Source organism: Lampris incognitus, chromosome 6 (assembly GCF_029633865.1).
Source record: "Lampris incognitus isolate fLamInc1 chromosome 6, fLamInc1.hap2, whole genome shotgun sequence".
In the NCBI taxonomy this organism is placed as follows: domain Eukaryota; kingdom Metazoa; phylum Chordata; class Actinopteri; order Lampriformes; family Lampridae; genus Lampris; species Lampris incognitus.
Window position 1 is genome coordinate 60,821,436 of NC_079216.1, and position 14,353 is coordinate 60,835,788.

The 14,353-nt window shown below is 46.0% G+C and overlaps 1 protein-coding gene across 1 annotated transcript; it reads left to right on the forward strand.

The window, feature by feature from the left end:
* Positions 1 to 315: 315 nt before the first annotated feature.
* Positions 316 to 6,798, forward strand: si:dkeyp-73b11.8 (BPTI/Kunitz domain-containing protein). The gene is made up of 6 exons (XM_056282570.1): positions 316 to 411; positions 3,262 to 3,453; positions 4,374 to 4,550; positions 4,663 to 4,707; positions 5,945 to 6,023; positions 6,218 to 6,798. The coding sequence occupies exons 1-6, from the start codon at positions 348 to 350 to the stop codon at positions 6,300 to 6,302; spliced, it is 642 nt and encodes a 213-aa protein (XP_056138545.1). The 5' UTR covers positions 316 to 347; the 3' UTR covers positions 6,303 to 6,798.
* The last annotated feature ends 7,555 nt before the right edge of the window (positions 6,799 to 14,353 follow it).

Genomic DNA, 14,353 nt, shown 5'->3' on the forward strand with positions numbered 1-14,353 from the left:
GCAAACAGTGGGCTTCTGTAATCCACTACTGGCTCTTGTGGGACATACAGTAGGTACGTATAGCGAATCCAAGTTTTCACAGGGGTGCAACATTGTTGTACACAATATGTGCATGTTGAGATGAATAAAATTGGTTAAATCATTGATCAAAATAATTAGTGGCAACACATTGGTGCAATGACACTAGAAACGTGACACGAAACCAAGATTGTCGCCAAGGCAGAGAAACAGTACTATCGAAACAAAGGATCAAAGGTCAGTAATGACGGTGACAACCTTCCCCCGCTTGTATTTTACTGCCCTCATTCACGCCAGGCAAGGGTGCATGCACCGAGAGGAGCAGCAAGATGAATCACATTCTAGTGTTGGGGATTGCTCTTTCTACCTTCTGCACCAGCCATTCCATTAAAGGTATGAAGAAATGTCTTCCTTTTTTTTTTAAATTTAGGATTCTGTTTCGGGACAGTGATCGGCACAAAATGAACTAAGAGGGCACTTTCGGCACGCGGCCTGGATGTCGAAAACAAATGTGGTACAGGTGCCGGCTTCTCGTGTAGTTTCAATTTCAGTAAATCCAACAGAAGACGCAGTCAAGTGACATTGATTACGACACGGTCAAGTGTATTTCATGAATTCTGGTGATGGTAAGCCAGGACACACAACAATAAGCAAAAGTTCAGCTTTGCTGAAATAACAGTTGGGAGATAAGGCGTCTCCTTCGGGGTTTTTTTTACGATACATTATCTCTCTGAGGACATGGCGGGCTAACGGGCAGTTGGGAGGTTTCACTTCTTTCCTGCGGTATACTGTAGCCTGACTTCAGGTGTTAGGAATATTGTTAGCATATTCTTACACGGGGCAAATTTAGAGAATTCACTTAACTCGTGTGAAAATATATCCGATACTTGATTGCAGACATGGCTTAAGGGTCGAGGTCTATCAGTTAAAACAGGGAAGCAGGCGTCCGGGTAGCATGGCGGTCTATCCCGTTGCCTACCAACACGGGGGTCGCCGGTCCGAATCCCCATGTTACCTCCGGCTTGGCCGGGCAGCCCTACAGACACAATTGGCCTTGTCTGTAAGTGGGAAGCCGGATCTGGGTATGTGTCCTGGCCTCCTCTGGTCGGTCGGGGCGCTTGTTCGGGGGAGGGGGGGGATGATTGGGGGGAATAGCGTGATCCTTCCACGCGCTACAACCCCCTGGCGAGGCATATGGTAGTCTGCGGCCCTCCCTGGATCGGCAGAAGGGGTGGAGCAGCGACCGGGACGGCTCGGAAAATAGGGTAATTGGCCAAGTACAATTGGGGAGAACAAGGGGGAAAATTTAAAAAAAAAAAAAAAAGCAGGGACGCAATCCCAATATTTCATTTTTCCATCAAGGACATTCTCATGTCATGGCGCAAACGTACCTGTAGCCAACAATGAGCAGCTCTGTAGACACGACTACAGAAATAAGATGTTAAACAGCTCCACAGTCCCTGAAATGCTATTTACTCAATTAAGGCCCCACAGCAAAGCTGATTCCACAGTTCCTGTGTACTGAACTCTGACATCGCCGCTGTCTGCGTCTTACTGCTCTGAGCACGGTTAACCTCAAAACATGTTCATCTCACCTCGCCGCCATGGAACGGATTGAAAATATGCCACGGTGCACCACCCTGGGCCCATCCCGAAACTGGCGGGATTCCTATTAGCTCCCAGTCCACAGTTTTAAGCATATGTTCTTTTAAGTGGAGTTTCTATTCTTTCACTGTTAGACGTGACGTTTGAGACTACTGGCCTCCTGTGAAATCTACGAAGGGGTGGGAGTGCTGAAAAGAGGCCATATAAATGACACATTTTTACTGCAGCAATAAAAAAAAGGAGTGGATCCCTGGTGATGGGCTTGGTTAAACATTACTCATGTCCTTGATGCTTTGCATGGAATCATAATTATACCCTGTGCAGTGTTTATTCCCTGTGTTTATTCAGCATCTGACAGGTAACAGCAATACTTGACAGGGGAAATTGTTCGTATACGTTGACTTTTCACACTGACAGATGTTGCGCTTTCTATCAAGATTTGATCAATTCTATAAACAGATTCAAGAATGCCCTCCGCTGTTTTTTTTTGGGAATGATGAATCAGTTCAAAGAGGGCGGAATCAGGTCATCTGGATGCAACGTTTACTGACAGATACGTTTCATCACTCAGCTAAGTGACCTCTTCAGTCTAAACCGACTACAGGCATCCCCACCCCTTATGAACAACACTGTGCAATAGGGTTGCCTAACGACCGAAACCAACGACCAGTTTCATGTGCAAATATGGGTTTGACCATTAACTAGAGCTTCGGTGGCCATGTGCACTATTCACAGAGGACTGGGGAATAGTTGCAATCACAGCATTGTAAGATGGTGACAGCTGTACAAGTCACGGCAATCCTCCTGGCACTTAACAGCATACGCTATATTGCTCCGTTTGTGCCGGGGGACCCGATCCTTGGGGTGGACCGACTTCTGGCCCAGCGTATTTTGGGGTTTGAAAGCAACCGAGATGCTGCGTTTTGAAAATACACATCTCAGCTTTTCCGACGCTCCCGCCACATACGGACTCGCCGCCGGCTTACGCTTAGGCAGCCGTTGTCCTTCTCCTCTCTTCGATTGGCTGGTGCACTGTTTGGGTGTCTTCCTGGCTTTGACAAATGCCCAGTTAAGGGTCAGGAGGATTGCAGTGACTTGTACATTGGGGAAACTAAACAGACAGTCTACACCATCTACAGGCCAGTGGCCACTCTTTCAAGGATGAGGATGTCCACATCCTTGGTAGGGAGGAACGATGGCTTGATTGAACGGGGAGTCAAAGAGGCCATCTATATTAAAAGGAAATTAGCATCCCTGAGCCCGGGGGGGGGGGGGGTCTAAGAGTACATCAGTCGCCATATGACAATGTTGTGATTGCAACTATTCCCCAATCCTCTGTGACTAGTACACATGGTCATTGAAACTCTAGTTAATGCTCACACCCATATTTGCACATGAAGCTGGTTGTTGGTGTCAGTCGTTAGGCACTGTATTGTACTGTGTTGTTTATAAGGGGTGGGGACACCTGCAGTCAGTTTAGACTGAATTTGTCACTTAGATGAGTGATGGAACATATCTGTCAATAAACGGTGTATCCAGATGAACTGATCCAACCTTCTTTGATTTTCTTACCTGGATTATTGAGCACGCATGAAGACAAATGAATCATTTTGCATTTTTCTCTTTGTCATCTAACAGAATTCTGTAATTTGCCCCATGAAGAAGGCACCGGCACAAGTTTCCATTTCGCCACCTATTATGATCCCAGCAAAGACCTTTGCTATCCCTTCTTATACAGAGGGGAAGGAGGAAATGCAAATCGTTTTGATAATGAGAGAGAGTGCATGAGGAATTGCTCTCCCAACGTAGACCAATTCTACCCTATGGATGGTAAGACAGCCTTGTAAAGCTCAACATAAAAAAAATAATAAAGGATTTTGAATTCTCGAGATTTTTGGAATGTAACCACGCACCATAACATGGTTTCCTCAGGCTCAAACTGGCAGAGATGTCCTTACGTATGCCTGTGAAATGAGGACTTTGTGATTATTGGGCTATACAAATAAAATTGACTCGACTTTGAAATATGAACTGCTGCATTAAGCCTGCTTGATCACATCTCAGCAGTAAAGCCGATGGAAGAGGAGAAGGGCAGAAAGAGCGACAGATAGTAAGAGAGAGAGAGTGGGAGAGAATTTACAGAGAACCCACTCCAGGATCTCTTAGGGTCACCCTCATGTACATTTTGTCAGCGCTTGTATTTGTCTACGTCTACAGAGGGGCATCCGATACCTTCTCCATGACCACGGAGCCTGTTAGATCAGCGCAAGTGCTAGTTTATAGAAAGTCTAGTCTGTAACTATGCAGGAGTTGGGCCGGGTGACTTTGTATTAGCAACTGTTAGCTGAGTTAACTGAGCACGTCATTATCTCTGTGAAGGCAAAGGGAGTTCTCTGCATCAGGTAATAGCCACATGCCATCCAGTGGTGAAAAAGTGTAACTCCAAACACAGGAAAGGATGTCAGGGAAAATGTTTAGGGCTAGCTTCAGAAGAAGGTTGGGTGCATTTTTTTTAAATCGCATTATTAACCTGTTTAATAAACTTAATATGTAGTTATTGCCATGCTAGAATGTTTTTAACATTAATATTTAACTTTTTCTCTTAACACACTAAACTAAATAACACACTAAACAAGGAAACTAAACGCATGTATGCACACACACACACACACACACACACACACACGTGTGTGTATAGTATATATTGTTGTTGTTGTTAAAAGGATGCACTTATTTTCCCTCCTTTACAGAGTCCATGGCGTGCCACTTCAACTATTCCAAGGGTGGCTGCGATGGCAAATCACTGCGTTTCTACTATGACTCAGTTCGTGACAAATGCAAGAAGTTCTTTTGGACTGGCTGCCTTGGAAATGGAAATCGATTTTTGAGCCAAGAGAGCTGTAACGCCACCTGTGCCGGTATCCATGGTGGGCAAACACGCTACAAATACATCTATGAGCGACTCGTCTTGTTCGCTGGCATGGCTGTGTTGTCTTACAGTCGCATGTTGCATTTACTGATCCATTATTTGTTTCTAAGATGACGGTGAGGGTGAGGAGGAGGAGGAGCCCGACACTCCAGTCGGTGAGTACACATACATACACAGTATAACAGCACATGCATCCCATCAAATATCAGCAGGTTCACATTGGGGAAAAAATGGGTTCAGATTATGGCCAACTATCGTATCACACTCACTTCCACCACTGCATTTCTGGAATGACTGGTGACGCATTTTTCAGAGTCTAATCTTCGTATAATTGAAGTGGCGGACACCTGTGCGGATACTTGGCAATTGCTATCATGCAGCATCTTCCCAAATCAAATAAAACATGACTGAGCCTAGGTTTTGACTATGGATCTTGTGGTACCTGTTGAAAAACAAGTCTTTTACGAGCTTGTTTTTCTCTCGCCGACTACGTCAACTTCATTTTGAATACACTACTGTTTCGCTTGAATGTTTGCATTTGGCTGCTATGCTGAAGAAGTAAAAAACGCTATGTGCCTAGCCACGTCTCACGAGAAAGTCCTACCAGCCGGCAGCCAATAAAATGAGCAACTGCAGATGCGTTCATGTTTTGAATATTTGCAGATTTTGCTATTTTCTTCAATACGGCAGCGACTGCTTGTAAATCTTCGGGTCTGAACTTTAGGCCTTCATAGCGATACAGTGCTCATTAAGAGCAGACCTGTTATTATAATCAAACTGCAGAATTATCGCCTGTAATTGCCTGTAAGTATGTGTGGAATTGAGGGAGGCATATCTCTCGGCTGCCTCTCGCAATAAATCACTCAGTGCATGCTCGTAATTATGAATGAGCAAAAATGTCTCTATTCCAGGCTGTCATACACATGATGGACTCCGAATTCCTCCCTCTAGTCCCTCCTCACACACTACTGGCATATGGATATGTATGCATATGTACCATTCACCTAATATATGTGGCCGTGTGTAATATGCTCTGCATCACTGTACTGTATGTGGAGCGTCTGCTGTCGTCCATGCATGTATTGTGCTGCAGAGTTTGTACATATTGCACCGAAAACAAATTCCACCGGCCTTGGTCGTTCGTAGTCACCCTTAACGCTAGATCAAGAGATGGAAACCGTCTAAGCTTTCGTTATAATGCAGTTCCGATAAACACTCGAGTGTGAGTAAATATGCCTCCCCCCTCCAAACTACTTTTAGAGCATATTTTTATTTACTGCCTAATACTGAGTTCTTTACAGATTCGGGCCTCTCTCGCTGAAAACAGTTGCGTTTATATATATGGACAGTAACCTGCTTTTTGACATCTGTGCTTCTTTTCTATACTGACAGCGCTCATCTGTGGAATTGTGTTTGGTGTAATCGGTGCCATCATCCTCATCGTTGTAATTGTCCTACTTGTGCAGTCGAAGTAAGTACCAAATGCGTTTCACACGTACCTTTCGACCCCCCAGGGCAATAATAATTAAAATTCATAAATATTAACAGTAATAACAGCAACAATGAAGGCTTAATTTACACCGCACTTCATTCCATTAAACGATTTCTTTGGAATATTTGCTATGCTAGACAGCGTCTGTTTATTCATAATTCTCTCTTTTCAAGGGACAGCCCCAAAGGGGCGCCAAAGAAAACCAAAGAAGCCCAGGCACAATTACCTCTTCAGGAAGTCGAGGTGGAAATCAAATAAGAGGATCAAATCATTGACAAGACAGCATGTGGACCCCGTCAGGCTTCACTGTGTGCAGCCGCGCTGCTGGTCTCCATGCTAACTCTTCAGAAGAGCACGTCATGTATTTTTATATCTCTGCTAGACATTTGTATGTGCTTTTGTTTAAAGAAGTTCCCTTTTTTTTGTTAGCTAAGGGTCACCGCTGTCCTGAGAGCTCCTCGACTTAACGTTTATTATTTCAGTAATTTAAAGTCATTGTGATTTGTGACAGCTGTAGTGGACTCATGCACATAATTCACCATTGCTTGTTTGTATTAAGTTGAGTGTTCACTTTTAACTCCTGAGACCAGAGCTTTTGTTTGGTATGCATTCGTTTTTGTTTTGTAAGCGTGACATCATACGAGGCTGCATGGTCTCTGGGGGCCTCAGTGTGCAGCCAAGGTAACGGAGCAGCATGTTGTCAAGGCCGGGTTGTAAAATGAAAAATAAACGACACACGCGTTCGTGTTTTCAAAGAGAGAAGTTGTTCGTCTGTTTTCTCCGAAATTCCCCACTGGTGACCCCGACGCTCGTCTGCTGGACGTTTGCAGAGACAGCGCCTCACGAACATGTCGACTAATCCAGTTTCTCTCGAGCTGCCGGAGTTCCAGGAGTCATCAGCCTCGGCTTGGTTCGCCCAGACGGAGGCACAGTTCATGCTGCAGGAAATCACCGCGGATGCCACAAAATACTGCAGTGAATTCAGGGGGCAGCCTGGGAACCGCCGCAGCCGGGACGCGAACCTGGAGCTCCCGCACCACGGGCGACGTTAACCAGTCGACTAAACTTTAGTCGACCCATTAGCCTAGGGCTAATGAGTCTATTTACCCATTCACATTACATTAATGTTATGTGGTGTCGGCCCTCGGGAGTTCAACAGCAACCAGAGTGGTGAGTTTCCTCAAAAACCCTCGGCAGCAGGATAAATACGAGACACTCAAGGCTCATCTGTTGATAACTCTTGAATTTTCTGACGCTGAGCGGGCCAGCTGGCTTTTCTCTCTACAAGGTCTCGGTGACAGTACGCCGTCTGAACTCATGGACAGGATGCTGGATCTTCTGGGAGAGCAAAGGCCCGACATCCTTTTGTCCAACTGTTTCTGCAATAGCTGCCTTCTCAGGTATGGGCTGCTTTGGCCAGCACTGCCATCACTTACTGTCGTGCTCTGGCCGAGGAGGCTAATACATTTTTCATGGCTGGTGAACAGCACTGTGCGGCCATGCTTTTTTCCTGCCCAAGCATTTTCACCACTGCCGGGAAACACAACAGTTGCTGCCTTAACAGCAGCTCCTCAACAGCGGCGGGACCCTGGCCTGTGTTTTTACCACGCGAAGTTCAGACCCAAGACCATGCGGTGCTGATCTCCATGCAGTTTTCAGGGTGGCGGGAAACGCTGGGGTCAGCTCTCAATAGTGGCCATGTGCTTCGGCTGAACTGGCAGGCTGCTGTTCAGCCAAGACACCATCTCCGGATGGCAGTTCTTATGCGACACGGGCACGCAGAGGACCATCCTGCCCGCATCAAGAGTAGACATCCTGTCCTGCGGATATGGCCCCCCCTATGGAAGCTGCTAACTAGGCAGTCCCATCCACACTTATGGCACTAGGTACGTGGAGCTGTGTTTCGGTGGACAGCGGTTTGGTTGGGATGGCTAAACTGGCAATCCCCCTCCTTGGCACGGATTTCCTATGCACCTATGGACTGCTGGTGGATGTCAAAAACCACCACTTGATCGACACTGTCACTTTATAGATTTAAATAATTTAAATAGTATAATTCCATTATGATTCTGTTATCCTCTTTCAGTGTTTTAGGGTCTGAAATTAACTTTTTGGCTTACTGGCCAAGGGGACTGGTAGACGAAAAAATCTACAGACCAAGCATATTTTTTACCGGCCAAAATAATCAGTAGCCTTTTTTGTGTGCCATACATACGTTTTCAGTACATATCAATGAGAGAATAAGGTATTGTGTTGAATAAAAGCTTTTAAAAAATGTGACAAGAGCAGATTTGAAGCAAAAATATTTTTATGTAAAATTAGTCAATGGTTAAATGTTACAAGTTTTCACGTTTTATTTGCAGTATTATTATAACTACTCAAGTGCTCCACATGCCCATCCCTAGTCCTAGACTACTTCTCACTCTATAGCAGCCACTCTCTTTGCACCGTCCATGAATTCTGGCCTCCTGCTCCTGACAGAGTCTTGGTGCCAGAGACCAACAGCACTGGTTGGGGTCATACTCCCTGATCTCGGGAGATGACAGCTGCACCATCAGTGGATCTGAGAGTGTGTCTGAGTTGAGGTTGGACTGCCAATCAGTTTTGACCTGTTTCATGGTGCTGAATGCGGTACCCACAGCGACTCCTTTTTTTTTAATCCAAACTGCAAAAATCAAGCATCACATTAATTCACACATTATGTAATACTATTAATTCAATCAATTAATAATTCAAGAAAATTATGCCATCTAATATAGCGAGCTAGTCAGCCACAGTCTTTTGCTGCGTATAACAAGATTGGCGCTGACGAGTCCCAAGAGATAACAAAGCTAGCACACAGCTAACATTAGTGCAAGCTAGGTGTCACATACTAGTGCTAGCTGGCTAACGTTAGCTACAGCCAGCACTTTGTTTAAGCTGTATAAGGATATTTTGAGATGACAACTAAATTCACTTACTTGCACATCCATTCGAAGTCGGAGAGTGGTCTCGCCTTCTTGCCAATGGCATGCACATTCCTAAACATGTTCTGCATTCTCATGCTGGTCTGCTTGGACATGGCTATTAGTGCCTTTACGGAGGATGTTGTGAGGACAGGCTCCGATTGAGCCCAAGAGCGAGAGGCACAGGTAATGTGACATCTGGAGGTCTCATGTTCCTTGATGTTTTCTACATTACATTACAGTCATTTAGCCGACGCTTTTATCCAAATCGACTTACAATAAGTGCATTTAACGTAGCAAATCAGGAGAACTACAAGTCATCAGAGGTCATAAGTGCATCTAAGAGCAAAACCAGTGCTAAAGTAAAAGTGCAAGAGAGAGATTTTTTTTTTTAATGAGTGAGTACAATAAGTGCTAAGAACAAGTAACAGGGTAGTAGTTCTTAAAGAGGTGAGTTTTCAACCTGCACCGAAACACGGGCAGCGACTCCGCTGTCCTGACATCAGTGGGGAGTTCATTCCACCACTGTGGGGCCAGGACAGAAAAGAGCCGTGACCGGGTCGATCGGCAGCGAGGGCCTCTGAGCGACAGGGCAACCAGGCTTCCCATTTGGACTGTTAAGAGTTCCTGTGCATGCCGTTCGGCCTCAAAAACGCTGCACAGACATTCCAGCACGTCATGGATTCAGTTGTATGGGACCTGCCTTTCATCTCCGTCTAGCTAGACGACATCCTCATCGCCAGCAACTCCAAAGCAGAACACCTATCTCACCTGTGGACACTTTTTGAGAGGCTCAGCCAGCACAGGCTGATTGTCAACCCAGCCAAGAGCCAGTTTGGGCTGACCACCATCGACTTCCTCGGACGTCGAATCACCAAAGACGGGGCGGTACCCCTCCCGTCAAAGGTGGACACCATTGCGAACTTCCTACAACTTCTCCCAGTTAAGTCCCTGCAGGAGTTCCTCAGTATGGTGAACTTTTACTACCGCTTTATCCCTGGAGCTGCTCAACTCATGCGACCCTTGTACGTGGCCCTGAAAGGCAAAGCCACCAAACACACTGTGGACTGGCCCGCAGAGAGGAACAAGGCATTTGTGGACGCTAAGACTGCTTTTGCTGATGCAGCAATGCTGGCACACTCTTCACCCAAGGCTCCAATTGCCAATTATGCAGTCGGTGTCAGTGCGGTGCATGAGCAGTGGGTGAATGGTGGTTGGCAGCTGCTCGCTTTCTTCAGCGAACGGAAGTACAGCACCTTTGACCAGGAGCTTCTTGCCCTCTGCCTCGCCATTCGACACTTCTGTTCCCTGCTGGAGGCCCGCCAGTTCATGGCGTTTGTGGACTACAAACCACTGATGTTCGCCATGGCCAAGGTGGCTGAGCCGTGGTCCACCCGCCAGTAGCGACAGCTCTCCTACATCTCGTAGTTTACCGCAGATGCATGTTGCTGGCAAAACCAACCTCATCGCCGACTGCCTCTCCCAGGCCATCACAGGGGCCATCAACTTGGGACTTGACAACGCCCGCATGGCAGCTGACCAGCCCGCCGACCCAGATGTGCAGGCTTTCACGACGGCTGTCTCAGGGCTGCAGTTAGAGGACATGGCTTTCGACGGTGCTCGTACTACACTCCTGTGCGACATCTCCACAGGTCAGTTCCGGCCCGTCATTCCCACTGGATGGAGGCGGTGTGTTTTTGACGCTGTCCATGGCCTCTCCCACCCAGGTAAAAATCCATCTCAAAGACTGGTGGCAGCCAAGTTCATCTGGCACAGGCTCAAAAAAGACATGAGAAAGTGGGCTGACACCTGTGTGGAGCGCCAGAACTCTAAAGTGCAACTCCACACCAAATAAAAGGCCCCCCTGGTGCAGTACCTGGTACCCAAAAGGAGGTTTGACCATGTAAACGTGGACCTGGTGGGCCCCCTGCCCCCCTCCCAGGATTTTACTTACTTCCTCACAATGGTGGACAGGACCACTCGATGGCTGGAAACCAACCCACTGTCATCAATGACGTTCACCAAGGTAGCCCAGGCATTCATCGGGACCTGGGTAGCCCAGTTTGGCACCCCATCTGACCTCTCCTCTGACCAGGGCTCACAGTTTACGTCTGAGCTCCGGAACACAGTCGCAGAGAGCCTAGGGCTGAAGCTCCACTGCACCACCGTATACCACCCGCAGGCCAATGGGTTGTGCGAGCGGTTTCATTGTTCAATGAAAGATGCTCTTCGGGCCAGCCTCAAGGACAGCGGCTGGGTCAACAGGCTCCCATGGGTAATGTTGGGCCTCAGGACCGCCCCTACGTCCTCGTCTGCTGAACTGGCTTATGGCAAGCCACTGCGGATCCCAGGGGATTTCATCCCAAACACCACGGCTCCCTGGTCTGCAGCCCACCAACAGACCACCAGAGTTTTCGCACCAGTCCCCACTTCACAACACGGCATCTCGCAGTCTCACGTCCCCGGAAGTCTGCAGTCAGCAGACTATGTTTTCACCCGCCACGACAAACACCGTGCAGCCTCCCTGCAATGGCCCGTTCTGCATCCTGCAAACCGGGGACCAAGCACTTTGTTGTGGACGTTGGTGGCAAGCCGGAGCGCATTTCCGTGGATTGCCTCAAACCGGCTCACCTGGACTTCGGACTGACTTGTTGGAGTGGCCCCTCCTACCCTGCTCCCACCCCCCAACAAGGCCCCTAAAGCTCCTACACCCCCACCCCGCCACAGGATCCCTAAGGCCCCTCCAGCGGGAGCCCTGGCCCCTGCTTCCATTCGGCAGAGCCGTTCTGGCTGTGCCATCCAGCCTCTGCCATGTTAACTCTTCCTGTTATGGTGAATACTGGGGGGACGTGTGTAGTGGACTTATGGACATAATTCACCATAGCTTGTTATTTGTATTAAGTTGACATGCTCACTTTAAGGGTTCAGGGTGTAGCCATGGTAATGGAGCGCCATATTGCAGAGGCGGGGATGTGAAATGCAAAATAAACAACACAGGCGTTCGCGTTGTCAAAGAGAGAAGTTGTTCGTCTATGTTTTCTACCAACTTCCATACAGTGCCATTTCAGAGATGGACCAAACATTAGCGGTCTGTCATTAGGGTTCGCGTACGCGACGTTTCGTTCATGCTTTCCTACTAAATTGCAGCAGCTAATTAGTGAGTTGGCGTGGCTAACAGCACAGCATTGTAAGCGGTTATTTTCTTGCCAGGTGCGGGATTCGATCTGTGGTGTACTGCACCACAAGGCGACATCGCTACCCGCTCGGCTAAAGGGTCAGACCCGTTAGCTAGGGGCTAACGTGTCTTATTAGTAGTTTACAGTCGTCACCCTACCCGGAAGCGCGCCCTCGCGCTTTGTTATTCCGCGCTCAGACTTCTGAGGATCTGCACACTTCCGGATCCCACCGCTGCCACCAATGTAACCGAGGGTTTGTTGATGTCTGTGAAGTCTTTCTCCGATTCTCCAACTCCCCTCGGCAACCTGGCGGTCCATCGTATCGCTTCCCGCGTTTCCCGTCGTCGTCTGATATAATAACAAGGGCGCTGATTGGCTGAGCCCCACCACCCTTTCGAGTGACTAAATACGCAACGAACAAGTCCTTCGTCACATGGACAGCGCCATGTGAGATTTGTATTGCTGGGGAAAGTTGCGTTTTCCGTGTTGCGTTTTCAGATTGCCAATCAAGCGTCTACTCATATACTTTCGTAAAGTGTGTGTGTGTGGTGTTAGTGTAGATAACGGGACCGAAAATTAAAGCTAATAATACACGTTAGCCCCTACCCAGCGAATCTGACCCTTTAGCCGAGCGGTTAGTGATGTCGCCTTGCGGTGCAATACACTCCATATCGTATACCGCACCGGGCAAGAAAATAACCAGTTACACACTTACGATCCTAATTCTTTTTGGAGGTGGTAGGTATTGTCTCAGAGAGTAAGGGAAAAATCCCAGAAAATTAAAATTATACATAATTATGCGTAAATATGCAAAGTATGCATTTTTCTAAAACTGGCTAAAAAAACCCCACTTTTCTCGGCATTTCAGATGATTCTGAGCATCTTTGATTTTTTTTCACCTCTATAAAAAATTTGGTAACACTTTAGTATGGGGAACGTAGTCACCATTAATTAGGTGCTTATTAGTATGCAAATTAGCAACATATTGGCTCTTAATTGGTCATTATTACGTACTCATTAATGCCTTATTCTGCATGGCCTTATTATACAACCAGTAAGCCATTAACTATGAGTTTTCCCTCTATAACCTCAGAAGTATTGCTTATTAGTAGTACCATCTCAATAGGCTTTGCTTAGTATGGACTTTATAAGGTGGTAGTACCACAAGAAGAGTTATTCTCCCTTACTAGCACTTAATGAATATGGTCTGTTCTTACATAACAACACACAAAACTACAAGTGTTCATAGTGTTAAATTACTGTAAATTAAGTTTTTGTTACTTAGAATATGTTCCCCATACTAAAGTGACATCTTGATCATTACTAATTCACTAGTAATTAAGTTTTTTTATGTTCCCCATACTAAAGTGTTGCCAAACATTTTTTCTGGGACTTAGAAATGTTTTGGCATTATGCAAAATATATGCATTTTTGCAAAGATGCACTTATGATCCTAATTTTTTTTTTTTGGAGGTGGTAGGTATTGTCTCAGAGAGTAAGGGAAAAATCCCAGAAAATTAAAATTATGCATAATTATGCGTAAATATGCAAAGTATGAATTTTTCTAAATCTGGCTAAAAAAACCCACTTTTCTCGGCATTTCAGATGATTCTGAGCATCTTTGATTTTTTTCACCTATATAAAAAATTTGGTAACACTTTAGTATGGGGAACGTAGTCACCATTAATTAGGTGCTTATTAGCATGCAAATTAGCAACATATTGGCTCTTAATTGGTCATTATTACGTACTCATTAATGCCTTATTCTGCATGGCCTTATTATACAACCAGTAAGCCATTAACTATGAGTTTTCCCTCTATAACCTCAGAAGTATTGCTTATTAGTAGTACCATCTCAATAGGCTTTGCTTAGTATGGACTTTATAAGGTGGTAGTACCACAAGAAGAGTTATTCTCCCTTACTAACACTTAATGAATATGGTCTGTTCTTACATAACAACACACAAAACTACAAGTGTTCATAGTGTTAAATTACTGTAAATTAAGTTTTTGTTACTTAGAAGATGTTCCCCATACTAAAGTGACATCTTGATCATTACTAATTCACTAGTAATTAAGTTTTTTTATGTTCCCCATACTAAAGTGTTACCAAACATTTTTTCTGGGACTTAGAAATGTTTTGGCATTATGCAAAATATATGCATTTTTGCAAAGATGCACTTATGAT

Excerpts from the sequence above, each read along its gene's own strand:
- si:dkeyp-73b11.8 (XM_056282570.1), top strand. The coding sequence starts at position 348 with ATGAATCACATTCTAGTGTTGGGGATTGCTCTTTCTACCTTCTGCACC. Across the intron at positions 412-3,261 it reads CACCAGCCATTCCATTAAAG|AATTCTGTAATTTGCCCCAT; the intron begins GTATGAAGAAAT and ends GTCATCTAACAG. Across the intron at positions 4,551-4,662 it reads CACCTGTGCCGGTATCCATG|ATGACGGTGAGGGTGAGGAG; the intron begins GTGGGCAAACAC and ends TTTGTTTCTAAG.